General features: G+C 39.0%; 3 protein-coding genes across 3 annotated transcripts in view; 2 read left to right on the plus strand and 1 right to left on the minus strand.

Moving 5' to 3' along the window:
- Positions 1-422: 422 nt before the first annotated feature.
- On the plus strand, positions 423-8638 carry lyn (LYN proto-oncogene, Src family tyrosine kinase). The gene is made up of 13 exons (XM_056741676.1): positions 423-590; positions 2349-2482; positions 2631-2682; positions 2954-3050; positions 3358-3456; positions 3555-3658; positions 3738-3887; positions 4014-4166; positions 5693-5875; positions 6009-6085; positions 6914-7067; positions 7148-7279; positions 7586-8638. The coding sequence occupies exons 2-13, from the start codon at positions 2354-2356 to the stop codon at positions 7786-7788; spliced, it is 1533 nt and encodes a 510-aa protein (XP_056597654.1). The 5' UTR covers positions 423-590; positions 2349-2353; the 3' UTR covers positions 7789-8638.
- A 107-nt stretch (positions 8639-8745) lies between these two features.
- On the plus strand, positions 8746-14183 carry urod (uroporphyrinogen decarboxylase). Its single transcript, XM_056741688.1, has 10 exons — positions 8746-8943; positions 9929-10041; positions 10158-10237; positions 10330-10392; positions 11017-11214; positions 11322-11483; positions 11597-11734; positions 11986-12086; positions 13116-13182; positions 13632-14183. Exons 1-10 carry the CDS (start codon positions 8921-8923, stop codon positions 13794-13796), a joined length of 1110 nt encoding a protein of 369 aa, XP_056597666.1. The 5' UTR covers positions 8746-8920; the 3' UTR covers positions 13797-14183.
- A 2845-nt stretch (positions 14184-17028) lies between these two features.
- zswim5 (zinc finger, SWIM-type containing 5) overlaps positions 17029-27604 on the minus strand; it is a 35893-nt gene continuing 25317 nt past the window's right edge. The window contains exons 3-14 of the mRNA XM_056743490.1: positions 27146-27294; positions 26552-26702; positions 24891-25067; positions 24612-24788; positions 24024-24170; positions 23751-23888; positions 22562-22819; positions 21770-21905; positions 21081-21238; positions 20779-20942; positions 20592-20673; positions 17029-20486 (exon numbers count right to left, since the gene is read on the minus strand). Of these exons, the coding sequence (XP_056599468.1) occupies positions 19624-20486; positions 20592-20673; positions 20779-20942; positions 21081-21238; positions 21770-21905; positions 22562-22819; positions 23751-23888; positions 24024-24170; positions 24612-24788; positions 24891-25067; positions 26552-26702; positions 27146-27294 (2600 nt within the window). The 3' untranslated portion in view covers positions 17029-19623. The remainder of the gene's footprint in view (positions 20487-20591; positions 20674-20778; positions 20943-21080; positions 21239-21769; positions 21906-22561; positions 22820-23750; positions 23889-24023; positions 24171-24611; positions 24789-24890; positions 25068-26551; positions 26703-27145; positions 27295-27604) is intronic.

A 27604-nucleotide genomic window follows, 5' to 3' on the forward strand; every position in this document is an offset into this window, starting at 1 on the left:
TTATTTATAACTCTACAGCAATTCCCTAGCGACGCCTGTTCTGAGTTACATCTTTTGTTGAGTACCTAAAAAAAAAAAGATCTCTTTTTAACTGTTTTTAGCAGTATCTGTCTGTTGTAATAGCACTTTTTTCACGGTGTAAAACAACAGTGTTATGGAAGTTTGTTGTATACAAGGAACACTCATCTGGATACAAATATCACCTTTTGTCATTCATATACGTTTAGTGACCCATAAATGTACTATCTGAATATGGTGAACCACACGTGTTACTACCACTTCTGGTGAAATGACACCGATATCGACCTATTTAAGGCATAAACCAATATTTATTTAAGGAGTTAACACAATCACAATGGCAGTGCGGTATATGCAAAGAATAATGACTTCACATAAACATTGAGATTGTTGTATCAGGAAGTAGAAAGTGCAGTAAAAGCAGCAGCAGCAGGCTGATTCCACTTGAGGTTCCTCATTGCGCTTCTGTGTATTTCAGTGCGCGCGTGTTTGCTCGCATGGCCGATTCCTCTCCGACTTTATTCTCTTTTACGTAAATGCAACTTTACACAACGCTGTCGGACATTTGACAGGTAGGTGGACGTTTGTCTTTAAATCCTTATGTAACTACTTTCATATGACAAATGCGTTATTGAAGTAAGTTGCGCTGGTGTCACTGTACAAACTTTATAAAAACTTTTTAACTCGTGTATTTGCCGGTTTCAACTAGTGTTTAGATCTTGCGCGCTTTTTTAGTCGTCCTTTAAAACAATATAACTATGAATTCTGTTTCTTTGAAACTATAAGTTTACTTCTCGTCTTTAAATGGGGGCAGAGCCGGTTAATAATTTTCCCGGAATAATACACTTGGGAGAAAAAAGCCCTAGGGATGATGACGTGTACCTTTTGTTTCCAGAAACATTATTCTTAATTATAACTTGAAATAATAAAGATCATAATAACACATCGTTGTGTTAATCACATTTAATACGCAATAGCACATAGTCTGTTATAGTATGCTTGTCTTTATGAGATTTCAATCGATTATGTTTTAAAATAATAAATTGTTGGTCACAAAACGATAAAAAAAGTTTCCGGCTATGTGGTTGAAGCCAGTAAGTAGATGAGAGGTCTGTTGTGGCCCGTCTGAAGTTCACTGTCTTTCCTGTCGAACGCCCAAGAGCCGCTGGTCAAAGGAGGAAGTGTGCATAGTGCACATTAATCTGCCATTATAGCCGTGCAACAGGTTTCCTGCTGAGATCTTTAACTAAAGACACACAATAGGGATGTCTTATATATTTCCATAGAACCTACTATGACTAATAAAGGGCACATTTTTAATCTCTTTGGTAGCATCTCACAGTAGAATGTATCAATTGAATATATGGACTTGGTTTTAATTCCAGGTGCTCTTACAGAATTGCTATTGAAAGGGGTTGTGTTGGCTCCTTCTGACATTTCCTGAAAAACCAATGTTTGCGGAAGCAATATTGCTAAACAATCTTGTAGAAAGTTTCCCAGAGGGAGGGCAATGCCTGGTCAGGACATGAAGGAAGTTGATCAAATAATTACCAGTACTAATGAAGGGGAATTTGCATGGTGTAGAATGAAACTCAGACAAAATCCTGGTTGTCAGTATTTAATAAATCATCGTTTAAGATCAGATATAGTAGCTGTAATGTGTTCCTATAATCATGACTCATTTTTTTAAAAGCTTTAGTTGTGTGGTATGCCCAGTTTATAGACTGAATTTAACTTCTGGTCGGTTTTTGGTTATCGGCCTGCCAAGTGGCTATGATAATATATTTTATATATTTCATATCCATTTATATTTAATTTATTAATATATTATATTCAATTATTATCATATTTTCTAAATATTTTATTGCACATTAGTTGTATTAAATTAAATTAAAACTACTCAGAGTCAAAAGTTATTGATTCGGATCTTGATATTGATTTCTCTATTATTATTATATTATATTTCTCATTAGGAAATGGCAGCTTTACGGACTGACTGATATGAAAGCTTACTCCTCACTGTTTTACATGCAAATGAAAGATCTCGCATAACTTAGCGTAGAGTTGATCGGCACAGACATTTTATTGTGTGATGTGATTAATTTGTTTAAAGATTAAAACTGAATTGTGATTGAGCAGCTGCTGTTCTTATTGATTTCTCACTACTGAACACAAAAACGTATTCCAAGTTCAAAGACAAATTTTGATTTTAGGCTGTTTTATTTATTTATCTATCATTAGATGTAGTCATTTTAAAATATAAGTATTTTTCATTATTTTGTATCTATTTATATATCAATAGTTGACAGCGGTGAATCTCTTCATTACAGGAAACATGGGTTGTAAAAAATCCAAGTTGGATGATGACCAAAATGGATGTGTGCCTGATGTTAACAAACACATGCCAGTACGTACTGACCGAACTGTATATACGAGCGATCCAACCTCCCGTAAGCCTCATATAGTAAGTAGTAAGTTAGATGGTGTGAAAAAACATTCAGTCTTTTGTTTAAAGAGCAATAGATTGTTCAGAGAAGGGTTTAATGAAACATTGAAATCATTTTCTTTAACACATTGTGGAGAAATCTTAATTTTAGTCTTTTCTATTACAGAATAATGCCGCCCCAGAGCTCCTGCCGGGTCAGATCTTCCAAAAAATGGAAGGTTGGGAAACATTTCTGCAAACCTTTAAGTTTTGGAGAGTTGTTTAAAGATCAGCACATGTAGAAGATTTAAATCCATTCCTTAAACGAGATATGTTTTGATATATTTTTTTAATTGACCTCAATGTTGTTTTGCTTGTCAAGGGTTTCTCAATAAACCGATCCACATCATAGGGAACTAGGGAGTAGAGATGCAACCTTTGTTCCACAGTATGATCCTGATCGCTTTGAAGCTTTGAATGGTTGTAAACCTGCTTTTGTTCCTCATGCAGAAACAGATAAAATAGTCATCACCCTGTATCCCTATGAGGCTATTCATGCAGATGATCTAGGCTTTAAAAAAGGAGAGAAGTTAAAGGTTTTAGAAGAGTGAGTAAATGTCATCTTTACTTTCTCTTGTTTCATTTTTACAGTTTGTTATCATAAATACATCTTGTGTATAGTGTGTATATACTGTCCATATGTGTATTGTCTTTTTAGAACATTCTGTCTATTTATACTTTGCACTGTTCATCTGCACTACATGCTGTCACTTAAGTCTGTAAAGTCATACAGTTGTTTGTCATACAATTGTCTGTCCAACTGGATTCTATTTTGTACGGAGTACGAACCCAAGACTTTTAAAGTCAAGACAATTAAAGTTAGTTGAGTTGAGTTAAGAGGTAATATTTTCCAGGCATGGAGAGTGGTGGAAGGCCAGGTCTTTGAGCTCAAACAAAGAAGGATTCATTCCCTCAAACTATGTTGCAGAAGTGGACACTATGGAAACAGAAGAGTGAGTTGCATCGAAATTCCTGAATAACAAATGCACATTTGCCTTACAAACAAGTACTTGATCTCTAAATGTTTTCATTAAACATGCACACTATTTAGATGGTTCTTCAAAGACATGACTAGGAAGGACGCAGAGAGACAGCTGTTAGCACCTGCTAACAAACCCGGATCTTACCTCATACGGGAGAGTGAAACCTCGAAAGGTCTTTACTGTCTTTCTACCTTAGTGTTTATTTACAGATATACAACATTTTTAATAACCCATTTTGATTTGTTATTTAGGAAGTTATTCACTGTCAGTCCGAGATGTGGATGCTCAAAAGTTAGATGTTGTTAAACATTACAAGATCAGGTCTCTGGATAACGGCGGCTTCTACATATCTCCAAAAATCACATTCAATGACATCAACAGCATGATAAAACATTACCACAGTAAGTTTTATATAAACACTAGCAGTCGAAAGACACTTGAGTGGATTTAAAAATGCTTGTGAGAAAAATGTAGCCTTTGTCTTCTTGACGACATTTGAATTTTATTGCTTTTTTGTTTTGTCATAGAACAACCAGACGGACTGTGTCGAAAACTAGAGAAATCATGCGAGAAGCCCAAAGCGCAGAAACCTTGGGACAAGGATGCCTGGGAGATCTCCAAAGAATCTATAAAGATGGTGAAGAAGCTTGGAGCAGGGCAGTTTGGAGAGGTGTGGATGGGTGAGTTGAGAAAATAAAAGTCTTTGAACTGACAATGATTTACACAATCTGTGGAAATCATAAACCTCAATTTGCTTTTGCAATATATATATAAATTAAAGGAACAGTTCGACCAAAAATGAGAATTCTGTCATCATTTAATCACCCTCCAGATCTGTATATATTTCCTTGTTCTAAAGAACACAGAGAAAGATATTACAGTTTAAATGGTAGTCAAAAGTGACCCAGAACTGTTCGCTCTCCCAAATTCTTTAAAATATGTACTTTTGTGTTCAACAGAACAAATTAAAAAAGCAATTCTTCCTAAATGCTAGTCAACGATGGGCCAAGAACTGTTTGGTTACAAGCATTCTTCCAAATATCTTTCTCTGTGTTCATCAGTACAAAGAAATTTATACAGATTCGGAACTTGAGGCTGAATTATTTGATTTATTTATACTTTGGGCACCAAGCGCATATGTAGGCTCATGTTGTCTAAAACAGTGTCGACAGACATTCAAATCTCGAGTCTTCCTGTATTCTGATAGGAATGAATAGCCTCTGATAGTGTGGATTGATAGTACACACACATGCTCAGCTCTTATCATGAGATCTGTGGAGGAAACGGTTATGCAATTGACTCAGGATTTGCATTTGGTTTTTGCTATTATTCATGTGGCTCTTTCCCGTTCAACTGACGTGATCTTTGCAGGAAGGGGTCTACAAATAGATCAAGCCGTCCCTCGGCAAAGATGTTTCCTTTAGAATTACGCGACCTTGTCGGCAGAGAACTGTCAGCCCTTATGCACACTAAAAGTCTATATGTTGACTGAAGCTCTCAGTGGAAAGACTTACCTCCATGTCTCAAGACATTGTTTCGCCCATTGCATTTCATCAGTCTGAACAGCTAACATCCTCACTTGGTTTCATTGTGTATTAAACCATTTTATCATCAATTTTCTTGCCACAGCCATCATTGGCTTATTCATTGGGGATATAAAAATACATTTATATTTATTCAATTAGCAGATGCTTTTTATCCCAAGCGAGTAATACATAACAGAATAAATACAATAGTTTAGCACACAAAATGTGAAAAACTATTTATATGCATATACCACAGGAAAGGCGTGGAAGTTGCCTGTATTTAACAAACAGGGATGGAACAAATGATGAACTTGTCATAAAAAGAGTGAATGATCACAGTTGTGAAATGATGGCATACACTTCTCTTTGGTTAACTGGTTTTCACTTAGTGGTTCTGTGTCATCAGTTCTGTGAAATATTGGGCTCTCGGACAGCTGGTAGTTGCATAAGACCCCTGGTGAACAAGTGTGAGGATGCAGAGTCACTTCCTATAAAATAGTTTTCCAGACCAACAAGCAGTTCCTACAGCAAACCCGATTCTTGCTAAATTTCTCTTTCTGAACAGCCTTTGTGTCTGTGTTATGCAACAATGTTATGAAATGTGATTCATTTGAACGTGAAACATAATTATTGTAAGCAATGAGAAATTTATTTTTGTTGTTGTTATGTTTGCTTTGCAGCTTACTACAATAACAGCACAAAAGTGGCGGTGAAAACGTTAAAGCCGGGCACAATGTCGGCGGAAGCTTTCCTAGAGGAGGCGAACCTTATGAAAACCTTACAGCATGATAGACTGGTGCGCCTCTATGCAGTGATAACCAAAACCGAGCCCATCTACATCATCGCTGAATTTATGGCAAATGGTACAAAAAGCAACATGCTATTCAATTTTACTTTTATAGAGTTAAAGTGCAAGAGATGTATAATTGTGAAATGAAGAAACACGATGTCTTTGATGAAATTATTAAATAATTTATGATATTTCTTCCACAACAGGAAGCTTATTGGACTTTTTGAAAAGTGACATAGGCTCCAAAACACAATTACCGAAGCTAATAGATTTCTCAGCACAGGTAAAAATATTTGTTCAACTTTTGTTTTTAAAATGTGTTTAAAATTGTTAATTTATTAGTCTTCTGACCACTTGCTCTGTTCATTTTTTGTGTGTCATTAGGCTGATCAAACTTTTTCCATTAGATAAAGAAAAAGAGGAACTGATCATTTGTCTGTGGTTGCTTCAAAACCGAAAATAAGCCTGTAATTTTTTTATTTCCATCAGGGAACATACCATAGTACTGGTGTACCCTGGAAGAAACATATTAATAGTTAAGGGTCAATATGCAGTCATTTATAGCTATATAAATGATTGTATATATCCTAGTGATTAAATCCGCTTTAACTCCAAACCTAATTCAAATGATCTTTCTAAAGGCTTATGTTTCCTCCAGAAATGTGTATTCAAATAAAAGTTTTTGTGAATCTCTGTCTTTTGACTTCTTGTAAAAAAGCACCAAATGGTAAAGTTGCACATCCTGTTACGGAGAGTGAAAGAGGATGCTTATGGGGAAGTGATACACCAACATTTTCCCTGTGTTAAAGCAACTTCTACAGTTGCTTTAGCAGCTTAAATAACCCAGAAAGAAAAATACACCCAGTCTTGAATTGGAAAAAACACAAACTGTTCATTCACAGTATAGATCTTGCGGTTGTTTGGTGTAAACCTACATTATACATTTATTACGTGGACCTCGTTTTTGTGTGCTTGAGCAGAATTATTGATTCCAATTTTCCTAATTTGATTCCAAACAGCTCACTTCGAAATGATATGGTAAATACCCATATTCACACAATACATATCTTTATAATGGAAAGTGTAAATGAGTGTGGGTGTGTCTTTGCAGATAGCAGAAGGTATGGCCTACATCGAGAAGAAGAATTATATTCACCGAGACTTGAGAGCCGCTAACGTGTTGGTTTCAGAGAGCCTGTTGTGTAAAATAGCTGACTTCGGACTAGCCAGAGTAATCGAGGATGACCAATATACAGCACGAGAGGGTGAGCTTTTTTTTAATCGTGTATGCAGTAGAATTTAGAAATGTTGAAGAAATGTTGAAGAAATGCATTCTGTGTTATAGGAGCAAAATTTCCTATCAAATGGACAGCCCCTGAAGCCATCAACTATGGTTCTTTCACTATCAAATCAGATATGTGGTCCTTTGGAGTTCTCCTCTATGAGATTATAACGTATGGAAAAATTCCTTATCCAGGTAATTTCTTTAATGAATCTATTATTAAATACTAATTTATTCAATCTGAGTTCAATCAAAGCATTACATCATCAGTTCCATTTAAACTTAAAGTTATCAGTATAACCCCAGGAGAGAGTGGCAAATCTTCTTGCATGGTTTGTCGCCATCTACTGGTGAAATGTTATTAATACTTTATTGTTAACTGCATTTTAAAAACAACATTCTATTGAGTAAATTACAGGAATGTTAACACGTTTCCTCTCCAACACTATATTACATAGTTTTTAATATTATCTGTACCTTAAGAGCTTTTTTTTGCTCCAGGCATGAGTAATAGTGAGGTCATGAGCTCTGTCCAGAGAGGCTACCGGATGCCCCGTCCTGAAAATTGCCCCGCTGAACTTTATGAGATCATGAACACATGTTGGAAGAGTAAACCGGATGACCGGCCCACATTTGACTATATTCAGAGTGTACTGGATGACTTCTACACAGCTACTGAGGGCCAGTACCAGCAGCAGCCATAAGCCTGCAGAAACATTTGTCATAATATTTCACTTAAAGGATAAAATTTCTGTCTCTATTTACTCTCAAGTTGTTCTGATGAACACAGAGAAAGATATTTGAAAGAATGCTTATAACCAGAGAGTTCTTGGCCACCATTGACTACCATAGTAGTCTACTATAGTTTTTCTACTATAGCAGTCAATGGTGTCCCAGAGTTGTTTGGTTACAAGAATTCTTCCAAATATCTTTCTCTGTGTTCATCAGAAAAAAAGAAATGTATGCAGATTTGGAACAACTCCAGGGTGAGTAAATGATGAGAGAACTTTTATTTTTGGTGAACTATCCCTTTATACCATGTTTGAACTGTTTAAAGGATCAATAATTTATATGTGAATTAATGTATTAATATGTAACAAATAGTTGATTGATCTGCTTATAGGTAAGCAAGGTTAAGATTTCCTACCTCTGCTTCAAATTGAAGTTGTAAATGCCTGTTTCCTGCTTTTGCTTTTTGCCCTCAAATTTTCAGTGGCTGTTGTAAATACAAGCTTTACCATAAAATAAATATGTATATTAAAAAGCAATGGAAAACAATAGGAGGGGATATTATTATTTACACAGATTTTATTATTTACACACATGTACATTGTTTTAAAAAAAAAATGCAAAATCCATGAGGCAAATTACTGTGTGATCATATTCATAAAGCGTTCAGTTTTCTTAGATAAAAATTCAAATATTTTTTTCAGGCAGTTTGAAATTGCAATATTAATACAATTACGACAAGAAACAATCTTTATAAATTGCATAATGAAATGTACTTTTTGTAAATTTCTAGAAACCTAATAAAGTGATTGTTTTGTGACTAAAGTACTGCAGTTCTAGATTGTATAAATTTCATCATATCCATCATAAAACAGAAAATGTATTAATTTTATTACCCCATAACGACCAAAAAATATGTATTAACGTGGTGAAGCTGCTGATACTCGCCTTTCAGTTTTGTCAGCTCACAGTCACGTGATCATATCAAGATGGCCGCGCCCATGTGTTTGGCGGCGTGACGTTATTCACATTGTGTTAGACAGACTAAAACAGTTCACGTGAGACTATTATTCGAGATTTTTCCTCCGCTGAACCCGGCCATCAATAATGGATAAGGACAGCCTGATTCTGTGAGTTAACGGCGTTAATATTGACATGTGTGGTTAGCTGTCAATGTATTTCTTTAGAGATGTTATAGGGATATAAACCACCGACCTTGTAAAATAGAACGTTTACTGTATAAAGAACATTCTGGATTAACAAAAAGACTGTTGACTATTTATTTATGCTTTGAGAAGGCTAGCTACTGTCAGAGAAATAACATGTTACATAGGAGGTTTCGTAACTGCAAAGTGTGCACTTAAGTACGCATACTCTTGTAACTTACTGCTCTCATACGGCCTACTTTTATTTTTGTTCATTCATATTTTTGTCAATTGTGCATTTTGTTGGGATGTAAAGACGAATTGATGTGTTTATGATAAATAATGCATTAGTCATTTAAAAATTAAAACGTTCAAAACAACAACAATAGAAGAGAATAACTAACAATAGCAGTCATAGGTAATTATCAATTATTAAAAAAAAATATGTTAACACTTAACCTTAGGCCTATACTTATTGGTCTAGATATTACTATTTATCGTTTGATTTCTCTTAAAAAATTGACGTAATAAATTCTAGTATTATAGATTAACACTGTACTCTTTTATGTGTAATTTTAGGGCACCTTGAAGTTGCGATAATTTACTTCTACTTTAATTCATTGGTTTATATATGTTTGTTTTAATATTTGTTGTGTACAAAGCTATACAACGACAATAAAGGCTTTTAAGATTTGTAATCATAGGTTTCAGGGTGTATTGTGTGGTACTTTTGATTGTGATCTTATCTGTTTTGTAAGAAAGCCGTTAGTCAAGTTATCTCAACAGTGCTTATCTACTTGCTTCACTTGTTGCCTAAAACATCTGCCAGACCTGATCATCTTAACTCAAGGGTGGGGGTACTGAATTCAAATCATCCACGGGTCGTTAATTGTTGTTTAATTTAACCACTACACCCATTTAAGTATATAACAACTCAAGTGTTCATCAAGCTGTGCTGTCTTCACCCCAGCCCCAAAGACTTCCCGGAGCTGAAAAATGACACATTCCTGCGAGCCACTCGAGGAGAAGAGGTAGAACACATTCCTGTGTGGTGTATGAGACAGGCAGGCCGATACCTGCCAGGTATGTACCTGTTTTTAATAAAAGTAACCTGAAGTGCTGGTGTGATCTTGCGATTTATAATAAAGGCATCTTTGTACCATTGTGTGCTGAAGTACAAAATGTTTCTGTTTGAACAGAATTCAGGGAGTCCAGGGCAGGTAAAGATTTCTTCGAGACGTGCCGCTCTCCTGAAGCCTGCTGTGAACTTACTTTACAGGTCAGCACAAATAAACATCACAGTTCAGCCACAGGTTTAGGTCTCAGGTTCTAGCATGTTGAGTTTTAACACTGTTTAAAATACAATTTCAGCCGCTCAGACGATTCCCTTTTGATGCATCTATCATCTTCTCTGACATCTTGGTTGTGCCTCAAGTGAGTAACATTGCTGGTTATCTTCAAACAAATAATCTACACGGTTAAGAATTCCTTATGTGCAAGGTTTTTGTATTGTACTAGATGTTCTTTAACAAATTATTAAAACGAATAAAGGCTGGAATTGGTAAGATTTAAAGTGATAGTTCACCCAAAATTGAAAAAGCTTTCATCAGTTTACTCACCCTGGTGTCATTCCAAACCTTTATGACTTTTATTTGCAGTACTCAAAAGAAGAAGATTGGTACTAAAGAAAACATTAGCCCCCATTGATTTACATTTTATGGACACATAACCACCGAGACATTTTTCTAAATATCTTAATTTGTGTTCCACAGAAGAAAGGGTCATATGCAGGTTTTGAACAACATGATGGTGAATAAATGATAGCAGAAATTGCATTTTTTATCTCTCCCTACCTCTTACGTATTATAAATGTGTTAAATAGCTTGAGTAAGTAAGTACCAGGTCAAATAAATCTGGACTTTGGTGAATGCTCATGTATTTATTAAGGAGATTAGAGACTAATCTCTAAAGGAACATAAAATTTTAGTCTGGTCAACCATATTTTCAGTTTAACAATGAACCTTAGTGTGTGTTTATGTGTATAATGTGTGTGACTAGGCAATGGGAATGGATGTTGAAATGACTCCAGGAAAGGGCCCCACATTCCCAGAACCACTGAAAGAACCTGAAGATCTAAAGAGACTGAAAACCAAAGTGGACGTGTCATCAGAACTCGACTATGTTTTCAAAGCCATCACGCTGACACGGCACAGAATAGAGGGAAAGGTTCCTCTCATTGGCTTCACGGGAGCTCCGGTGAGTAGACCAACCATCGCAAATATACATAATTCTCTTCACAAGATGTCTGGAATAAGAAAAATGTCAATCTTTTCCATCTGTTCTGTTTGTCTTCGGGATGGCAGTGGACTTTAATGTCCTACATGATTGAAGGAGGAGGCTCCCCCACACACTCAAAGGCTAAACGCTGGCTCTACAGGTATCCTGAAGCCAGCCACAAACTCCTGAGCCAGCTCACAGATGTGATTGTGGACTATCTTCTAGGCCAGGTGAAAGCTGGAGCTCAGGTGAGTCTGAGAAATCATTGTTTTTCTTATGAGGTGTAGTTGTGTTAATAATTCAGAACAGTACACAATTCAGATGTTAACATCTATACGTCAATACGTGGTTTCTCTTTTAGGCTCTGCAGGTTTTCGAGTCTCATGCTGGTTGTTTGGGGCCAGTGGAGTTTAAAGAGTTTTCTCTACCTTACCTGAGAGATATCGCTCGTCGTGTTAAGGACAAGATCAAACAATCTGGTTTGGACAGTGTGCCTATGGTGAGAAGAACCTAACAAAAGCTTCATTCTCATTCTGATTATTTATTAGTTTAGAAAATTAACATTTTAGAGAATCTCTATACCCCAGATTTTTTGCATCAAGATTTATTTATTTCTTTGCACGCCTAACAAATCAACATTGTAATAATATAGTTTGCCACTAGTTGTCAGCATTAGGTCATGTTATGAGGCACAATGGGAATCTACTTCCACCAATTTCTCTGTTCTTTCTCTGTTTGTTTCTTGTGCAGATGGTTTTTGCTAAAGATGGTCATTATGGGCTTGAGGATCTCTCCGATTCTGGTTATGAAGTAGTGAGTCTTGACTGGACCATTGATCCTTCTTCTGCACGGTTAGTCGCAAAGATGTGCCACTGGAGCTTTGATGAGAGTTTGGTTTCTTATATAACTTGTATTTGCCCACACACTTTTTATTCAATGCCTTGCCTTGCAAAACTATTTCAAACCTCAACTCTCATTCTTGAATCATTTGCTGAGGTGTGAGTTCTGGTTTATTCTTCCATGCAGATTTCCTCCAGATTAAGTTTACACACATATTGAATAGTCCCCCAACATCAGGGGTTTGTCTGGGCTAGTGTTGGACATAATGTTTTTTATTTGTTATTTAGTCCTGTTTTAGAGATTACTGTCTTGCTGAAATATATTTTTATAGCACATTGGTCAACAGCTGTTGTTTTTAATTAAAAACGAAAATATTAACATTCCTGACCCTGCCCGGGAAAGTCTCATAATATAATTAAAATGATGCATCAAAGCATCATAAATTTCACCATGATTTAAATCTTTAACATGGCCTTACTTAGTCAATAAATATATCAAAGTTATATTTTCACAGAATGTTTACCTACATTATGTAGGATGATTTCATGAAGTCAACAGAAAATCACAAAAAACTTAAGCTTGGTTTTCAGAGATAGGGTTACATTCTTCCAATTTATTCTTTCTTTATTATACTTTTTTCCAATCATCTCTTTATTTTAAGGTGCCAAGCCTGTTAATAAAATCCAGTAGTCCAGTAAAAATGACAAGATTGGCTGAGTTTGAATACTTTTGCAAGTAACTTTGTATATGTTTATATGTACCAGTCAAATGTTTGAATACACCTGCTCACACTATTTTCCATATTTAAAGCTATAAAATAATAAATGGATGTAGAAGAAGACTTTTGTTCGAAATTCATGGAAAGAATTTAAGCATATATATCATAAGGTTTTTATGATAGTGAGAATATATTTTGTTGTTTGTGTATAAACCTTTGACTGGTTTTCTATGTTTGTGTGTAGGAGAGATTATTTTATTTGGAAAGAAATGTAATTTATCTTTGATGCCAATGTTTCTTTTATTCTTTGGGGTTTTTGTAGTCTAAGGACTGGAGGGAAAGTCAGTTTGCAAGGCAACATGGATCCTTGCGCTCTTTACGCCACAAAGGTGAGTATAGGCGTTTACAAACAACAAAAGACTTTACTAAAACTTGAGTTTTTCCCATCATTTCGAATTGGAACTATTATCTAAGCTATGTAGAGATTATTTTGTGCTTCAGAAGCAGCACTAAAATTCTGCTTATTGAGTTTCAAAATAGAGAGGCCGTTTTGTTTTTACAAATTTGGGCCCTGCTAGTAATATGACCCGTAAGAACAGCTGTTTTCCACACAGAATGTCTCTGGCTTTCACTGCTCGTGCATTAAAGCATGACTTTCATAGCATTGTTTTGCTACATCCAAAATATTTTTTTCCATCATCACTTCTGAAGTTATTTGGGTGTGACGATCCAGCCTATTTTGGAAAATAGTAACTCATACATTTTCATGAACAGACCAGAGTAAAAGAGAACAAAGTATGATAAATAAAACCAAACTTCTTTTTGCTTGTGTGGTTAGGAGCGTATATCAGAGATCGTGAAGAAGATGCTGGAGGGATTTGGCATGAAGGGCTACATCGCTAATCTGGGTCATGGGCTGTACCCCGACATGGACCCAGAAAACGTTGGGGCGTTCGTGGAGGCCGTTCACACCCATTCTCGCCAGCTTCTGAAACGCAACTAAGACATTAATATGTATTTCTCCATTAGAAGACCCAAAGCAGATGGGAAACAAATGCTGGAATCCAACAACGTACCATCAAAAGAATGTTACACTACCACTGTGTCTAATTTATTTCAGTAATTCTGTAGTCCGCTGGTTTTACCCAAATATGTTCTTATAATGGTTCCACAACAATCCATGTGATTAATTAAACTCTTGCTCAAAATATGTTTTAGCTGGATTGAAATCTGATTGAATATGAAGCACAGCAGGAGTTTGTTTTTGATACAGTACAGTTGTAACATCTCGACTGACACATGTCAATAACGTAAACAACTTTTGAAAGTGTGTGTAAATATTGATGGATGTTTAATATAAAGCAAAATAAAGAGTGGTCCTTTAAAGGCACACTATCTCTCAAAAGAATTTCATTGGCACATCTATAAATCACGTTAAACCATTTCTTTATTTCCTTTGTTTTTTTGCGATTCCATGTTGTGGTACTGGGGGTTACTCTTTTGATCTATAATTTACTGCTTCTCTTACCGCCTTTGCATCTAGTAATAGAAATGTTAATCCCAGTGGATGCAATGCCAACCCACGAATAAGCACCCTGGGTACGCAAATCCTTAAATCCTGTTGTTTTTGTTATTGGGAGGGTGGAAGAGGGATTCCTCAGCAACACATCGCGTGACGTGACGTAGGGGAGATGTTTATGAACAACCCTGATCCTCAAAACATGGATTTATTGGAATAGGCTTTAAAAACCTCCATTATGTAAAACTTTCTAACCCGAGATAATAAATCTTCATATTTGTGTAGCGATAAAATAACAAAATTCCTGTTATTTTAGTTGTTTACTTCAGGCTGTCTATCAAAGCAACCACAGTAAATTGAAGCATAATCTCTCACATGGATACATAGTCATTTAGTAATAAATGAAAGCACTGACTTTTCACTTCCTTCATCGTCGTTCAAAACTGTCAACCGTTTTCTTTTAAGTCCTCCAAAAATGTCGAAATATCCTGTAACTAATTTGCTGATCTGTGTCGTTGGATATTTTTCACGCTTGTCTGCTTGTTTGTGTCTATAGAACACGGCTGCGTTTTGCAGGTTGAGCCATTTCCTAGAGACACACACACGCGTACACATTCTGTATTACCTAGAGGGGCTTCTGGCATCATTTTTAATTGCAACAATGAATCCACTAAAAAAGCAGAATTCCCCAAGGCCTCCTTTAAGAAACCACAAGGGAGATATGAGTAGGGGTTTGTGGGGGGGTTCAGGCTCAATCTCTCAGCAAATCAGCAGGCCTGAAAATCCAATATGTTCCTCGAGACAGCAGGCTGTACATCATTTGTCAGGTCTCGCCTCTATCTGTACTTTATCAGATGGGAGGGTTTGGGGGTTCTTGACCCACGACCGAGTTAAAATGTGAGGACTTGGGAAAACCACATTAGAAGTGTGAACGTTTGTAGTTTAAACTGCTCTTCTGCTTTTGCACAGATATCAACACATCAACCGAATGTTTCTGTAACGACTACTGATTGACATTAAAGCTTGATCTGCGCAGTCTTTTTATCTCAAAATGTTCTTTCATAATCCACAAGAGTGCCCCCAAACACCCACCTAAAAAGTCCCAAGCTGCCCCACCCCTCTCTACGCACTCTTCCAACACCCCAATTACAGAGGGATTCTGGGAAAATCAGAGCAGCAGAACAAAGCTCCGCAAATCAGCTCCCCTAAGAACACAATGTGCGATTGCGCTGACAGCTGAACCTGCCGTACAGGATACAGAGGACAAACCTGCCCAGAAGCACAACCGCGTTCACAGTTTCTTGACAGCCTTGTGTGCTCCGCCGCTTTCCTTCTGATGACGGCTTTGCTTCTAATGAAATATACTTCAGTGAAACGTTGTTCACCTACAAACAATGCCTGTTTTCCCCACCAAGCACCAACTCAACTTGCTTAGATCCCATCTACTCGTTGCTCCAATCTGACAGCATTGGAAGCTCACAACAAGGCGGGAGAGCCAATTATTCGCCTCTCATTCCTTGCCGTGGCCCTTGTCACTTCTGCTAAATCACCGGGCTAAGGAAATGCCGTCTATGCAGCGTGGCTAACAGAACCGTGCCAATCCATATTTCAGTCGGCAGCACTGCCACGCTTGACGAACACTTCCCAAGTGGTCCTCGCAGGGACAGAGCGCCGCACCGGGTCCAAGACACAACGAAGAGCAGCAGCTGGGACCCTGATTGATGGGATAGTTTGTATAAGCAGGCCCAAAGAGCATTGTTCCTGTCGACTCCATCTCTAACACAGTCTATCACTCTGACACAAGGTTTTCATGCTGTTTATTGTAAGCAACACTACGTTTCTAAAGTGGAGATAGCTGGAGCGATATAGACTGGGATAAAACAGGTTGGGGGTTGTGACAACCGAGTCAGAAGCATTTCTAACATACACTGGTGAACATACATCTTTAGTGAATAAATGTCTGTTGGATTTGGAAACATTTAGTGTGGCAACCCCTAAATATTGAGACAATTACCATGAAGGGATAGTTCAGCCATAAAAAAAAAATCTGTCATTATTAGGTGTTTCACACCTGTATACGTTTTTTTGTTCTCTTGAACAGAAAGGATATTTGGAAAATGTTAAAAAAATTTCAGTACTGGGGCATAATTTACTACCATAGTAGAAAAGTAGAAAGTCCATTTTTTGTTTATTGAACACAGACGAATATATTTTTAAAAGAACGTAGGAATGCAAATATTTCAGGGGTGCTTTTGATTATTATTGTCATTTTTCATTAATGGTAGTCAAGGATGTCCCAGAACTGAAAATTGCTGACATTCTTACAAATATCTTCCTTTGTTGGAAGGAACTATCCCTTGCATTTACGAAAGGAGCATTTAAACCCCTTTTCTAGAAAAACCTACAAAAACACTGATGTCCATCAAATCCCTCGAGTTTAACATATTCTGTAATATTCTGTAAACTGGGGCGCCAGGAAAAATCTGTAATATAACACTTTGTGAAGTAAAATTACATGGTTTTCATATCATTTAAGACCAGAATTGTACGTTTTTCAGTATATTTCTGTAACTTCACATTTTTAACATATTTCAAAAATATGTGAAAATTATTCAAAATAAAAATTACAGTGTTCTAAGGTTGACCATTTGCAAGCATAAACTGGCCATATAAATCGAAGAAAAAAATACTTATCGTCAAAACAAAGGGCCACAAGACGTGTTTCACACTTTATTCATAGAAAAGCACTGAAATTCAACACAAATCATATAAAATGGTAGTAGCATTACATAAATAGTAATAAATTTTTGTTTATAGACATTAGCTCAAGAGGTTGCACAAACAAAAAGTGTTGATGAACTATACTTTTGTGGCAACAAATACTGGATACCTTTTATAATTCAGTAGCACAAAGAGGCGACAAACACTTTCCCTTAAATTAAAACGAAACGAAAATCAAACAGTAGATGAACTAGTGAACAATCTCTACCAGCGATTATTTTTTCCTTCTAAACTCTAGGGACAGATCAAAACACTGGTACAGTTAACACATACAGACACTTAAGAGTATGGAAGAGAGAAATCAAAAGCCAGAGGAGGTTATTCTCTTTTTGCAATGCCATTGGACCAACTATATAGCTACAAAAAATGCTTGACTTTTTTTCCTTTGTCTTTTTCTTAGTTTTTTTTTTACATTTTATAACTTTTGTAAAGGAACAGGCAGCACTATGACCATTCTGTGGGTGTGCTTAAAAAAAAAACCTCTGAACTGTGAACTTTCTCTGGGGTCTATTCAGATCCCTGACTGAGCAGGCTGCATAATGTGCGGTTCGAGTATGCCAATGTTGAGGCAACTAACGTGAACAGAGACGAACGCTTCGAACCAAAAATGGAAACCGTTTAAACAAAAGTTACCAACCCTAGCCATCAACCTTAGAGTTGAGCGATTCATAAGCGCCTCTCAAAGTCTTATTTAGGCAATGGCATTTCACAAACTCTTAACAGACTGACCTTATTGCCCATAATAAACCCCAATGCAAGATATCACACCCTAAAGGAGAATAGTAGCCTATGTCCTCCATCCTCGCTTGGGCCAGTTAAAGGTGAAGGTCCATTTTTCCTGTGCTGTACTCCATCGACATTGGCAACTCAATGTCCTGAAACACAGGCAGTGCTTTCAGAGAACACTATAAGGCTTCAAAGTAAAGAGTTGTACGTAGATCAAAGGCAAAGTCCATCCAAACTCGCAGCTCGTGCAGATTACTTACAGATATAAACTCCCCACCCCCGAGCCAAACAAGAAATAATCCCAAAGAGAAAAGAGGGAGGAAGATCGGGAGGGCAAATGGTAAAGTGGTTCTGCATAGTCTGTTTATAAACGTTTGTCCCCTCCTTTTATTTCAATCTTCAAATGCTTCCTCTTGCAAAAAAGTTTTTTCGAAAAATAAAAATAGAGGTTACAAATAAAACTGTAAATCAGAAATGTACACAGGAGCACCTGAGAAATGTTTCTGAAGTCTTTCCTCTTACGGTTGTCACATTCCCAGCCCAACAAATTCAAGTATGCGAAAAGAAAAACATACAATTATCATAAATAATTATAACTTTACAATTTTTTTGAATTGACACTTTCATATTTACAATATCTTAAATGCTTATGCTACTACTTTTTTCTGTTTTGTTTCTTTAAGTGATTCCCTGAGAACGGAGTTGAGCATCTCTTTTCTCGTGTACTCTCTACTCTTTTTTTCCTTCAGATGGAAGCCGCAGAGTGCATTCTAAGTGTTCGGATCCACTGGGGCACTTGTGGAGGGTGGAGGTCATGGAATGTGGAAGATATTATGGTACAGTTTAATGCAAAGTAATTTGATGTTGTTTGTCAATATATTCGTTTTGTCAAACCATTCAGTCTATAGAGTTAACCCAGTAGATAACTGCTGATCCGAACGTGTCGTGAAGGGGATGGAATTTAATGAAGTGCTATTACATATATTATTACTGCTACTCAAGCTCACACAAGTCTTTTTGTTTCCATTTTTCACTGAGAGGTAACAGAGAAACATATGGCTGATAATGTTAGACATTGACGGGCAAATATATATCTCTGTTTTGTTCAAATTCAGCGAACATCAAGAAACGGCATCAGATGTGACCTTCACAAGGATTTAGCACACAGGTATCCTCATGTATTTTTTTGTCATCTCTGCGTTCCTCGCAAGTATTTGCACTGAATAGAGATAAAAGATGAGCCGATAGTAATAAACACTGCAGAAAAGGGAGGAACTCATGACATTGGTTTTGATGTTTGACTCATGTTTTGGAGCGTCGGCAGACTCATGTTTGTTTGAGGTGAAGTATTGGCCGTTTCACTCCTCCACGGTTCACTCTTAATATCAGGCCCTTTCCAAACAGTTAAAGCTGATCCTGAAAATACGATCAAGGTATGATAGTAACACTGTGTGCGAGTGTTTTAGGAATGACCGTTTGTTTCGAATGTTCCAGCCCCTTTTCAAAACTAACAAAATTTGGTTTCTCTTTATGTGCCACGGTTACACTTTAACAACAATAGTTTGATTAAACTAAATTAAGAACAAGCCAAAATAAAACAAAAACACAGCCACTTGTTCTCCCCTCCACAAGTTGGACCTGGTGGAATAACTTAGTGAACAGGACTTGTTCACAATATAAAAAACCGAGACAGATCAAAAACAAACAAATAGAATGTTGAAATTCACCAAAAAAGTAAAATAAAATAATGCCTTAAATAAATGAAGAATGAAAGAAGATTTAGTCCCCTGTTGTCAGGTGAGGTTCAACCGAAACGTTCCCGTACCAACATCATGAGTTTCTTTTTGCCTTTATAGATCTGTTTCAGGTTATCTATAAACTGGGCAAACTGAATGTGGCCATCTTGGGCCAATAGGAAGGTCTCACGTGCTTTACTAAGGAACTCGATGAACTCTCCATAATGGCGCGGGCTGATGTGTGTGAGCCGTGAGTGGGTAGTGTTGATGTAGGCGCTGATCGTGGCATCCAGTAGCTGTCTCAACGGCGCTTTGTCAGTGCTCATGAGCTTGCCCGAGTTACGCCTGCCAGGGATGCCGGCCAGCCCGGGGGCCGTCATGGTACAGCGCCGAAGAATGTCCGAAAGCACTGTAGCACAGTGAACGCTCTTGACCACCAGTGGAATAATGGTGGCCAGCTCGTTCTTACCCAGCGAGTGGCTGAGAGCGCACGCCCAAAGCACGTCATTGATGGCCGGGTGCGTGTCTTGGTTGTAGGCCAGGTTCAAGTGGGTCATGGCGAGAGACGCCAGTTTGAAGGCTCGAAGGGGGTACCCGCGGTGCTCCATGTAGCGGGCGATGGTGAAGAGCTGAGAGTAGGTCATGCCCGTGGATGCGGCATCGATGACTATCTGATATGCCGTCTCGAAGGCGATGTGGTCCTTTTCGCAGAGGGTGAGGGCGGACAAGGCGCAGTTTTGGGGGTCCTTCATGGCACACTGCAGGGCCAGGGTGCGTGCGCAGCTGGCGAGCTCCTCCCGCTGCGGGTAGTCCAGGCTCAGGCGTAGGATGGTGTTGTGGGACATCACGGTGGCTGCCACTATACTGGTGGCCTCGGTGGGGGTGAATAGAGTATACCAACTCTGTAATATACTGACCAACGCTCTTAGACCTGCGATGGGACAAACAACCATTCAAATCAGATGCTACACGTCATCCAAAACAATTGTTCCAACCTGGCAAATTGAAAGAGAAACAAAATTTGCTTCATACATACCGACTTCAGTAGCACACGTGACTAGCCAGCGAACCATTTCCCTTCGCCTCCAATTAAGTGTAGAAAGAGTCATTCTCATAACCTGAAAAGAAACGTCATACTGCATTAAAAACAGAACAGTATATCTTAACAAATACCACTAAGTCAAATCAAACGGAATATCATTCAGGAATGTGTTTATGTTTACCTGTAGGCCAAGCTCCAATGCTACATTGAGCAGCGTGATGTCTGGAGGGTTATCTGCGGGGGTGGCTATCTTGAAAGCATCTTGGGCCAGTTTAAAGATGAGGGACGAAGAGTGGATGTGCTTCTGAATGGCCTCCAAAACAGTCCGCAATCTCAACATGTCACCTAAGACGCAACACAGACATCTATTAGCCATGCATTGGCGCAAATCGTAAAACCTAAGAAATCAGTATTGAATTCTAAGGTCACAGGTCTGTTTAAAAAAGAAGCTAGTTGATCCGTTAGTTTGTGTGAAGTACTCACCCTTAGCAGCAGAAAGCATGGTGGAGGCCAGCTCGCATTGCTGAGATTCCAAGTGGCCCAGCGTGAACCAGCGTGGGTATCTGCTGGGCACTATGGAGATGCCGTGGTGTGTGTGCCCTATGTCACCCGAGGGAGCTGTGGACTCGAGCACTGGAAGCCTGGAGTAAACATGGTTATATTAGATTAGTCACAAACTACAAGACTAAATATGTTTAGAATAACATTACTTACATACTGTAACATGTAGCATAACATTCAGTAAGTACATTAGATTTACAAATTGACTACCACATCTTTGCTGTTTGTTCTCTCTGGTTCTTTCTGATGGACAAAAGCACTCTGCTCTGCCTCTCCTATCTGAATCAACATATCGGACCACATTGCCTTCGACTCAGGATGATCTGCTATTGATTGTATATTAGCAAGGACTCTGATGAGCTAGACTCAGATAATGATGCCCAAGTGCATATTATACAGTTTTAAGGTCCCAAAGAAGCTTTAAACAGTTAGAGCCAGAGAGTACAGAGCCATGCAAACATAACATGCATCTAAATAGGGTTAAATGGCTGCATCCACCATTGTCAAAAAGTAAAAACAAAACACACACTTCAAATATAACACTTAAAACTGTAAAAATTGTAACTAAGTTGACAAGTTTTGCCTAAAATCTGAGAGAAAGGGAGTCTTGCCTCATAGCGCGAAGGCCCATTTTGTACGCCAGGTCAGTGTCGTGTGGCAGCAGAGCTGTGAACAGGTACTTGGCAAACGTATGCATGGGAACGCTTTCCCTGTGAATGACCTCACCAAGACCACTGAAGGGACCACCTGCACACAAGAAAAAAAAGAAAACCACATCAGTATTGAATTCCAGGTGTGAGTCAGGCTCAATGTACACACGTGTTCATCTAAACTGCATTAGCCCATTTCATATACACATCACTGCTCCGCTCTCTAGTTATCAGCCATTACGAAACCCATATCGCTCGACCTCTACTGTTGAGTCAGTAAGGGCATGCATTGCAATTGAGAAAGCAATATGAGAGGAGTGTATCGCTTAGTGCTTGGACGGCTGGGGAGGACGATGAGAAGGCAAACAGGCAGGCGAGGCCTCGTGGGCTTTGACAGAGTCTGTCCTCCCTAGTAGCAGCACAGATGTCTGCTCTAAGGTTACAGCGCATGTCGGCGGGAGGCTCAGATGCAGGGTGGCCTGTTTCGGGGCAGGGAGTTGGGGACACGGCAGAGGCCAGACTGCAGATCTTTTTACATGCAGAGCTCTCTTACACACAGAGGAGAGGGAGGAGGAACGGACAGAAGTAGACGAATATACACATGGGAGAAAAGGTTATGGGAATAGCGAAGAACAGTGAAGGGGGGAAACGGCCCCATAGAGGGGAATAGATCCTACTAATAGGTGCTGATGGTCGAAAAGTAGGTAGCGGGTGAAAGAAAGACGTGATATTAAGAACGGAAAGAGCCTGTACCTTCTAAAAGGAGGACAGCTTGTTTGCGGAGCGTCTCCACTAATACATCATCCAGCTCCATCTCCTGAAGCTTGGCCACGATTTGCTCCTCATTGCGGCACACCTTCTCCTGGGCGTAGAGCCCCTCGGGCATCAGCCGTTGCTGCCCCATGCCCATCAGTGCAACCTCTAGCGCCAGCGCCAGGTACGACTCCCCTCCGTCTGGACATCCCCACACCGGCACATGTTGGTACACTGGAGGCTTGGGCTCACCTGAATCTACCAAGAGATAAAGGGTTGTTAGTTTCACTGCGCTTAATCACACTGTTAACATTTTATTAAGGTGGCATCTATCCTCGAATGAAACTCTAGAAAGTAGTTGAACATTTTATAAGGGATTTCACAGGGTGCCTTTGGTAGTTAAGAGGAGTTTGGGTATTTTGCCCAACACCTTTTGTGTTTCAAAGAAAGAAAGACAAATTTAGAGTAAATTGCATGAATTTTTTTCTTAGTCAAGATACTAGATAGGTTAGAGAGAGCATTGTTTTGGCTTTCCACGCTGCTACAGCTGCTGTTGCTGGACTTGCTAAGCTAAGATCCTGACCTCCAGACAATCTTATTGGATAAAGCCGAGAGCCCACCCCCATCCCAGCACATGCCAGATGTTTCCAACTGTGCAAAAGAGTCAAACAAAGAACGACGCTTTCCAGCACACACACAAACATACACTGTCATACACAACAAGCACATACACACAACCCGGCCCCATTGCAGTATGGCCAAAAGGGGAGAGCTACAACGGGACAGGCTCACGGATATGCACAAACTCTTCCAAGTCACAGTACCATTTGCCAGTATTATTCAGGCACACAATGCCTCTCTGTGGGTTCCTCACTACAGGAATACAATGGCTAGCACTTTTCATTGGTTTGAGCCTGAAGGGATGTATGGAATGCAAATGCTGATTGATTTTATACGTTTTACACAACAGTGTGGGAAGAATGACCTTTCTGATACAATAGCTCCCCTTAACACAGCTCAAAAAGGAGGCCAATTGTAAAGACTGGAGAGATGGGGCTCTAGAAGAATGAATGAAGCTCTAAAAGACAGGCCAGTTGCTGAGCGAGAAACTGAATAATGCTCAAGGCGTCTCGAGGAGTCATAAAAAGACAGAAGATTGCAGGCGCACTGACAGCCTATAATTGTGTACCTCCGGTATCCATGGTATTGTCATCCTCCACTCGACACGTCTCCGTGAGGGTGGTGAAAAGGCAGCCAATGGGGTCGAGGGGGTGGCCAACCCATCCCTCTAGATTGGTGGTGTTGGTCATTCCTCTCTGCAGCAGCTCTGCAGTAAGAGAGAGAGATATTGGACACATTCGACAAAAACAGTGCATTTCGATGCATTACATTCATGGTTCCTGATTTTTTAAAGAAATTTTAAAGCTTATCATTACAAAATCACACGAAAAAGTTATGTTACCTTTCTTCTGATGTTTGTAAATGTCTAAATGCCGTTGTTGTTGAAGCCGCAGGGTATTGATTATGGCAACACCCAGTCGCAAGGCTTCTCGGGGGTAACCATGGGAACGCAGGGCATCAACCCTGGCGCATGCTGTAGGCACATGATCTGGAACATACGTCACATGACAAAGTATTAACATGATGGAGCGCTTCTTATTGGGACAGTTGTAATTCGTTCTGTCTTGTTATATTTGAGTGTCAGACTTGGGTTTAAGTTGCACAATTAGGTCAAAACTTTATTGAAGCCTCTAATTTTAACTTCTGGACCAAGCAGAAGTGAAATCAGACGGATTACAACACCAACCGGGAACCTACTGAGAGGCAAAACCTCAGACTCTCATTTCGCCAAGTATTTGTAAATTATGGCAACATTTGTTGCATTGCCCTTAATTTAAGTTCACTTTACAAAACAAATCCAGACACATTAACATTAATAAGAATTTCCGGGGGGCATACGAGCCAATACAAACCATCTAAACGGTGCTAAAAATAGGCTTCATTTTTTTTGGGGATTATGTGATCCGAAATGGAATCCCGTCACACTCACCAAGCCACAGTGGCAGGCCCTGGGGGTTGAAGAGCAGACTCTCTCCCTCTCTCTGGTAGGCTGGAGACATATAGAAGTCACTGCTGATGATTCTTTGCAAATGACTGTCCTGCCAGTGCAGGTCACAAGCTTCCATGGCTCTCGTGAACACTGTTCTTCTAGGCCGGGCCAGTGAGTCTGCACATAGTTAATCAAAAACACGGTTGTTATACCATTAGACATTGAAAGAAGAGAGGAAGAAGAAGACTTCAGGATTGTATCAACAGAACATAGACTAACCCTGAGCCAGGTTGCTCTGTGGCAGGGCATTGGTGATGTTGGGCAGCTCGCTGCCGTAATTGCCATCCTCTAGAGGGCAGATGTCCATGTCTCCCCACTTCTTCAGCTGTCTCAGCCAGGCGTTCTTCTCTTCGCTCTTACAGTGTGGGTTCAGCACAATACACACCCACAGCGCACCTGCAAATTCACAGCACACAGCGGTCTTTAGAACTGAAGTGTGCATTTTAAAAGGAGCCGGAAACAGGTGAGAATCATGCTTCTTTTTCAAGTTTGAGATACTTTTCAACCCATTAAGCACTGGAAGCTGTAGGTTGTTTTGTAAAAGAAAAAAGGAAAAATTGGTGCATTTAAAAGCAAGACATTCTAGCGCATAAACACCGAACATCGGTGCTGATCAGTGCATGAAATTTGGCAGGTGTAGGGTAGTCTGGTGGGCTTGTGTAACTGGCAGGGTTGCATTGCCTTTTTTGTATCTAGGTAACAGATGGCGAGCCTGCATCTTTTTCCATCGCTGTCATATACACCACCACTGATTGGCTGAATTGCTGAGTTCCAGCCAATCATCACGACTGTCAAATTCAATTCTGATCTGTCTGCACATTTGTTTAGGTGAACTGGTCATAGTAGTGAGCCAAGAAGCCTTCTCTAAAGAAATCAGAGTGTTCGGTCATCCCAAAAGGGATGAATTGTTTACATCTACAACCGTTTTGGAGAAAGAGGGAGGGGAGGCAGCAACACAAGCAGCTAAGTCCTGCTCAAAATAGCCTCTTCAGGATGTGCTCCCATCAACCTCTTTAAATGGCCTAATCAATGGGAGTCTGCTTTAAAGCTCATTGATCCTGGCCCTTTCATACCATCCCAATAGAGGCGAGTGGCAAGTCTTCTGCATGCACCTCCCTGATCCACTACTCCTGCCCAAACTGTTGGGGGTCAAGACGCTATACAGACAGATGTGCTTAAGGCTAGCGATATTGAACCAAAGAGCAGAAAAGTAAGTACTAATGATTAAGGTTCACTTCTATCGAACCGTAAAAGAGTGATAAGGAGTGGATGCATGTCAGAATTCAGATGAGATTGGAGAAGTGGAGCTTTGTTTTTTTTTTATACTGAGCTATTACAAAACTGCCAGGAAAAAGGGGATGCAGAATATAAACTTCTCAGGATGATGCACAACGCACTTCAGCAAATCTTGATCTTTTTGCTGTACCCGAAACAACATCAAAATTTTTTAAAATATATTTTAATCATTCTTTGTTTGTTCATACCCTAAACACACATTACTTAAGCCCTTTTCACACAGAGATCCTGGAAAATACATGGAAAATGTGTCCAGGAATTTGTCCAGGGAACGTTAGATTTTGTTCATTCAAACTGCCAGTGATTTTCTGGAATCTGTAGGTGGGTTCACACACATCCCGTGAAGATCCCGTAAAGACACGTGACGTAATATCTGTAATGCAATGTGCTTTTTTTACGTGAAAATATGGGTTGATCACGGTGAAATATATTTCCTTTCTGTGTTTTTAGGAATCACTTTTCAGATCAATCCGGGATTCATTTACGTTCACACAGAAGGCACTCTGGCAATTTTAAGGCAATTTTTTGGGATCAGTGGTCTGTGTGAATGGGGTTTCAGGTAAATTACATTAAGCAGAACTCACCAAGCTCGTCCCACAGTTGTCGGCATTTATCGGTCATGCCTGTGCCTTGCTGTCGCCATAGTGACAATCGTGGGTCAGCCATAAACTGCTCTGTGATAAGAGTGAGCATCCGTGCCCCATTAGAATCTCGCATCCGCAGCATCTCCCTTACCTGTGCACAAACACACACGCAAATCTCTCTTTAACCTGACGTGCAATAAACAGAACTAATGCACACACAACTTTCAATACATATATATTTATATAAACAAAAATTATCCTTTAAAAAAAAAAGCCAAACAAATTAGAATGGAAAGCATCTTGTATAGGAGAAATAGCATTAGTGTTTAGCTGAAACTATTGCTTTCAGCTTAAAATGCCTATGTATTTAAAAGAGCACTGGATTTAACAATAAAAAAGACAGAATAATAGACTATCATATCTATAGATATACGACAGCAAAAGCAATGATGTGCACTGGCTATTGAAAATAAGAGTCAGTTTGACATTTAATTAAAATGCATTGATTTAAATTGACCTCACAGGATTTCATGGACACATAATTCACTATGATGGCACAGAGCATCACACTTGCACACAGCGATAAGGTCTCACCTTGGCAAACATGGAGTTTAGCTGCTTGCCTGAGCCATAGTATCCTCCCTGAGAGAGAAACTGCTTGACCTGTTCCCTCACTTGCTCCTCATCCAGGTGCCAGCAGTTCTCATCATCAATACTGGCCCCTGCTGTGGGATCAGGGGCTCCTGGAAGAAAAACACACCCTGTTACTTTAAATACTTGCAGCAATAACATGTATCATTTAACAGAGGAAGCTTGAGATAGGCTTTTACAACTTACAAATAAAATAATAACAGGAATGAAAAAAGATGCTTATATGCTTTCTTAACATACTGAAAAATAGAACTGCCGGAGCCAGTTTCCTTTAAACCACAAAGTAAATCAATAATATCACTTCCTGTTTGTAGAAATTGAATGCTCATATTTCTTGACCAAAATAAACTGATAATAACAGCACTGAATAGAGGCGAGTCAAATCACAGCTATCAAGGCTTG

Source organism: Triplophysa dalaica, chromosome 3 (genome assembly GCF_015846415.1).
Source record: "Triplophysa dalaica isolate WHDGS20190420 chromosome 3, ASM1584641v1, whole genome shotgun sequence".
Classification (NCBI taxonomy): domain Eukaryota; kingdom Metazoa; phylum Chordata; class Actinopteri; order Cypriniformes; family Nemacheilidae; genus Triplophysa; species Triplophysa dalaica.

What these genes read in the sequence shown, in the direction of transcription:
- lyn (XM_056741676.1), top strand. Translation starts at nt 2,354, where the DNA reads ATGGGTTGTAAAAAATCCAAGTTGGATGATGACCAAAATGGATGTGTG. An exon ending in AAGTTAAAGGTTTTAGAAGA is followed by an intron (nt 3,051 to 3,357) that starts GTGAGTAAATGT and finishes AATATTTTCCAG; the next exon opens with GCATGGAGAGTGGTGGAAGG. An exon ending in CCAATATACAGCACGAGAGG is followed by an intron (nt 7,068 to 7,147) that starts GTGAGCTTTTTT and finishes TCTGTGTTATAG; the next exon opens with GAGCAAAATTTCCTATCAAA.
- urod (XM_056741688.1), top strand. Translation starts at nt 8,921, where the DNA reads ATGGATAAGGACAGCCTGATTCT. An exon ending in GCTGTGAACTTACTTTACAG is followed by an intron (nt 10,238 to 10,329) that starts GTCAGCACAAAT and finishes ATACAATTTCAG; the next exon opens with CCGCTCAGACGATTCCCTTT. An exon ending in ATTGATCCTTCTTCTGCACG is followed by an intron (nt 12,087 to 13,115) that starts GTTAGTCGCAAA and finishes GGGTTTTTGTAG; the next exon opens with TCTAAGGACTGGAGGGAAAG.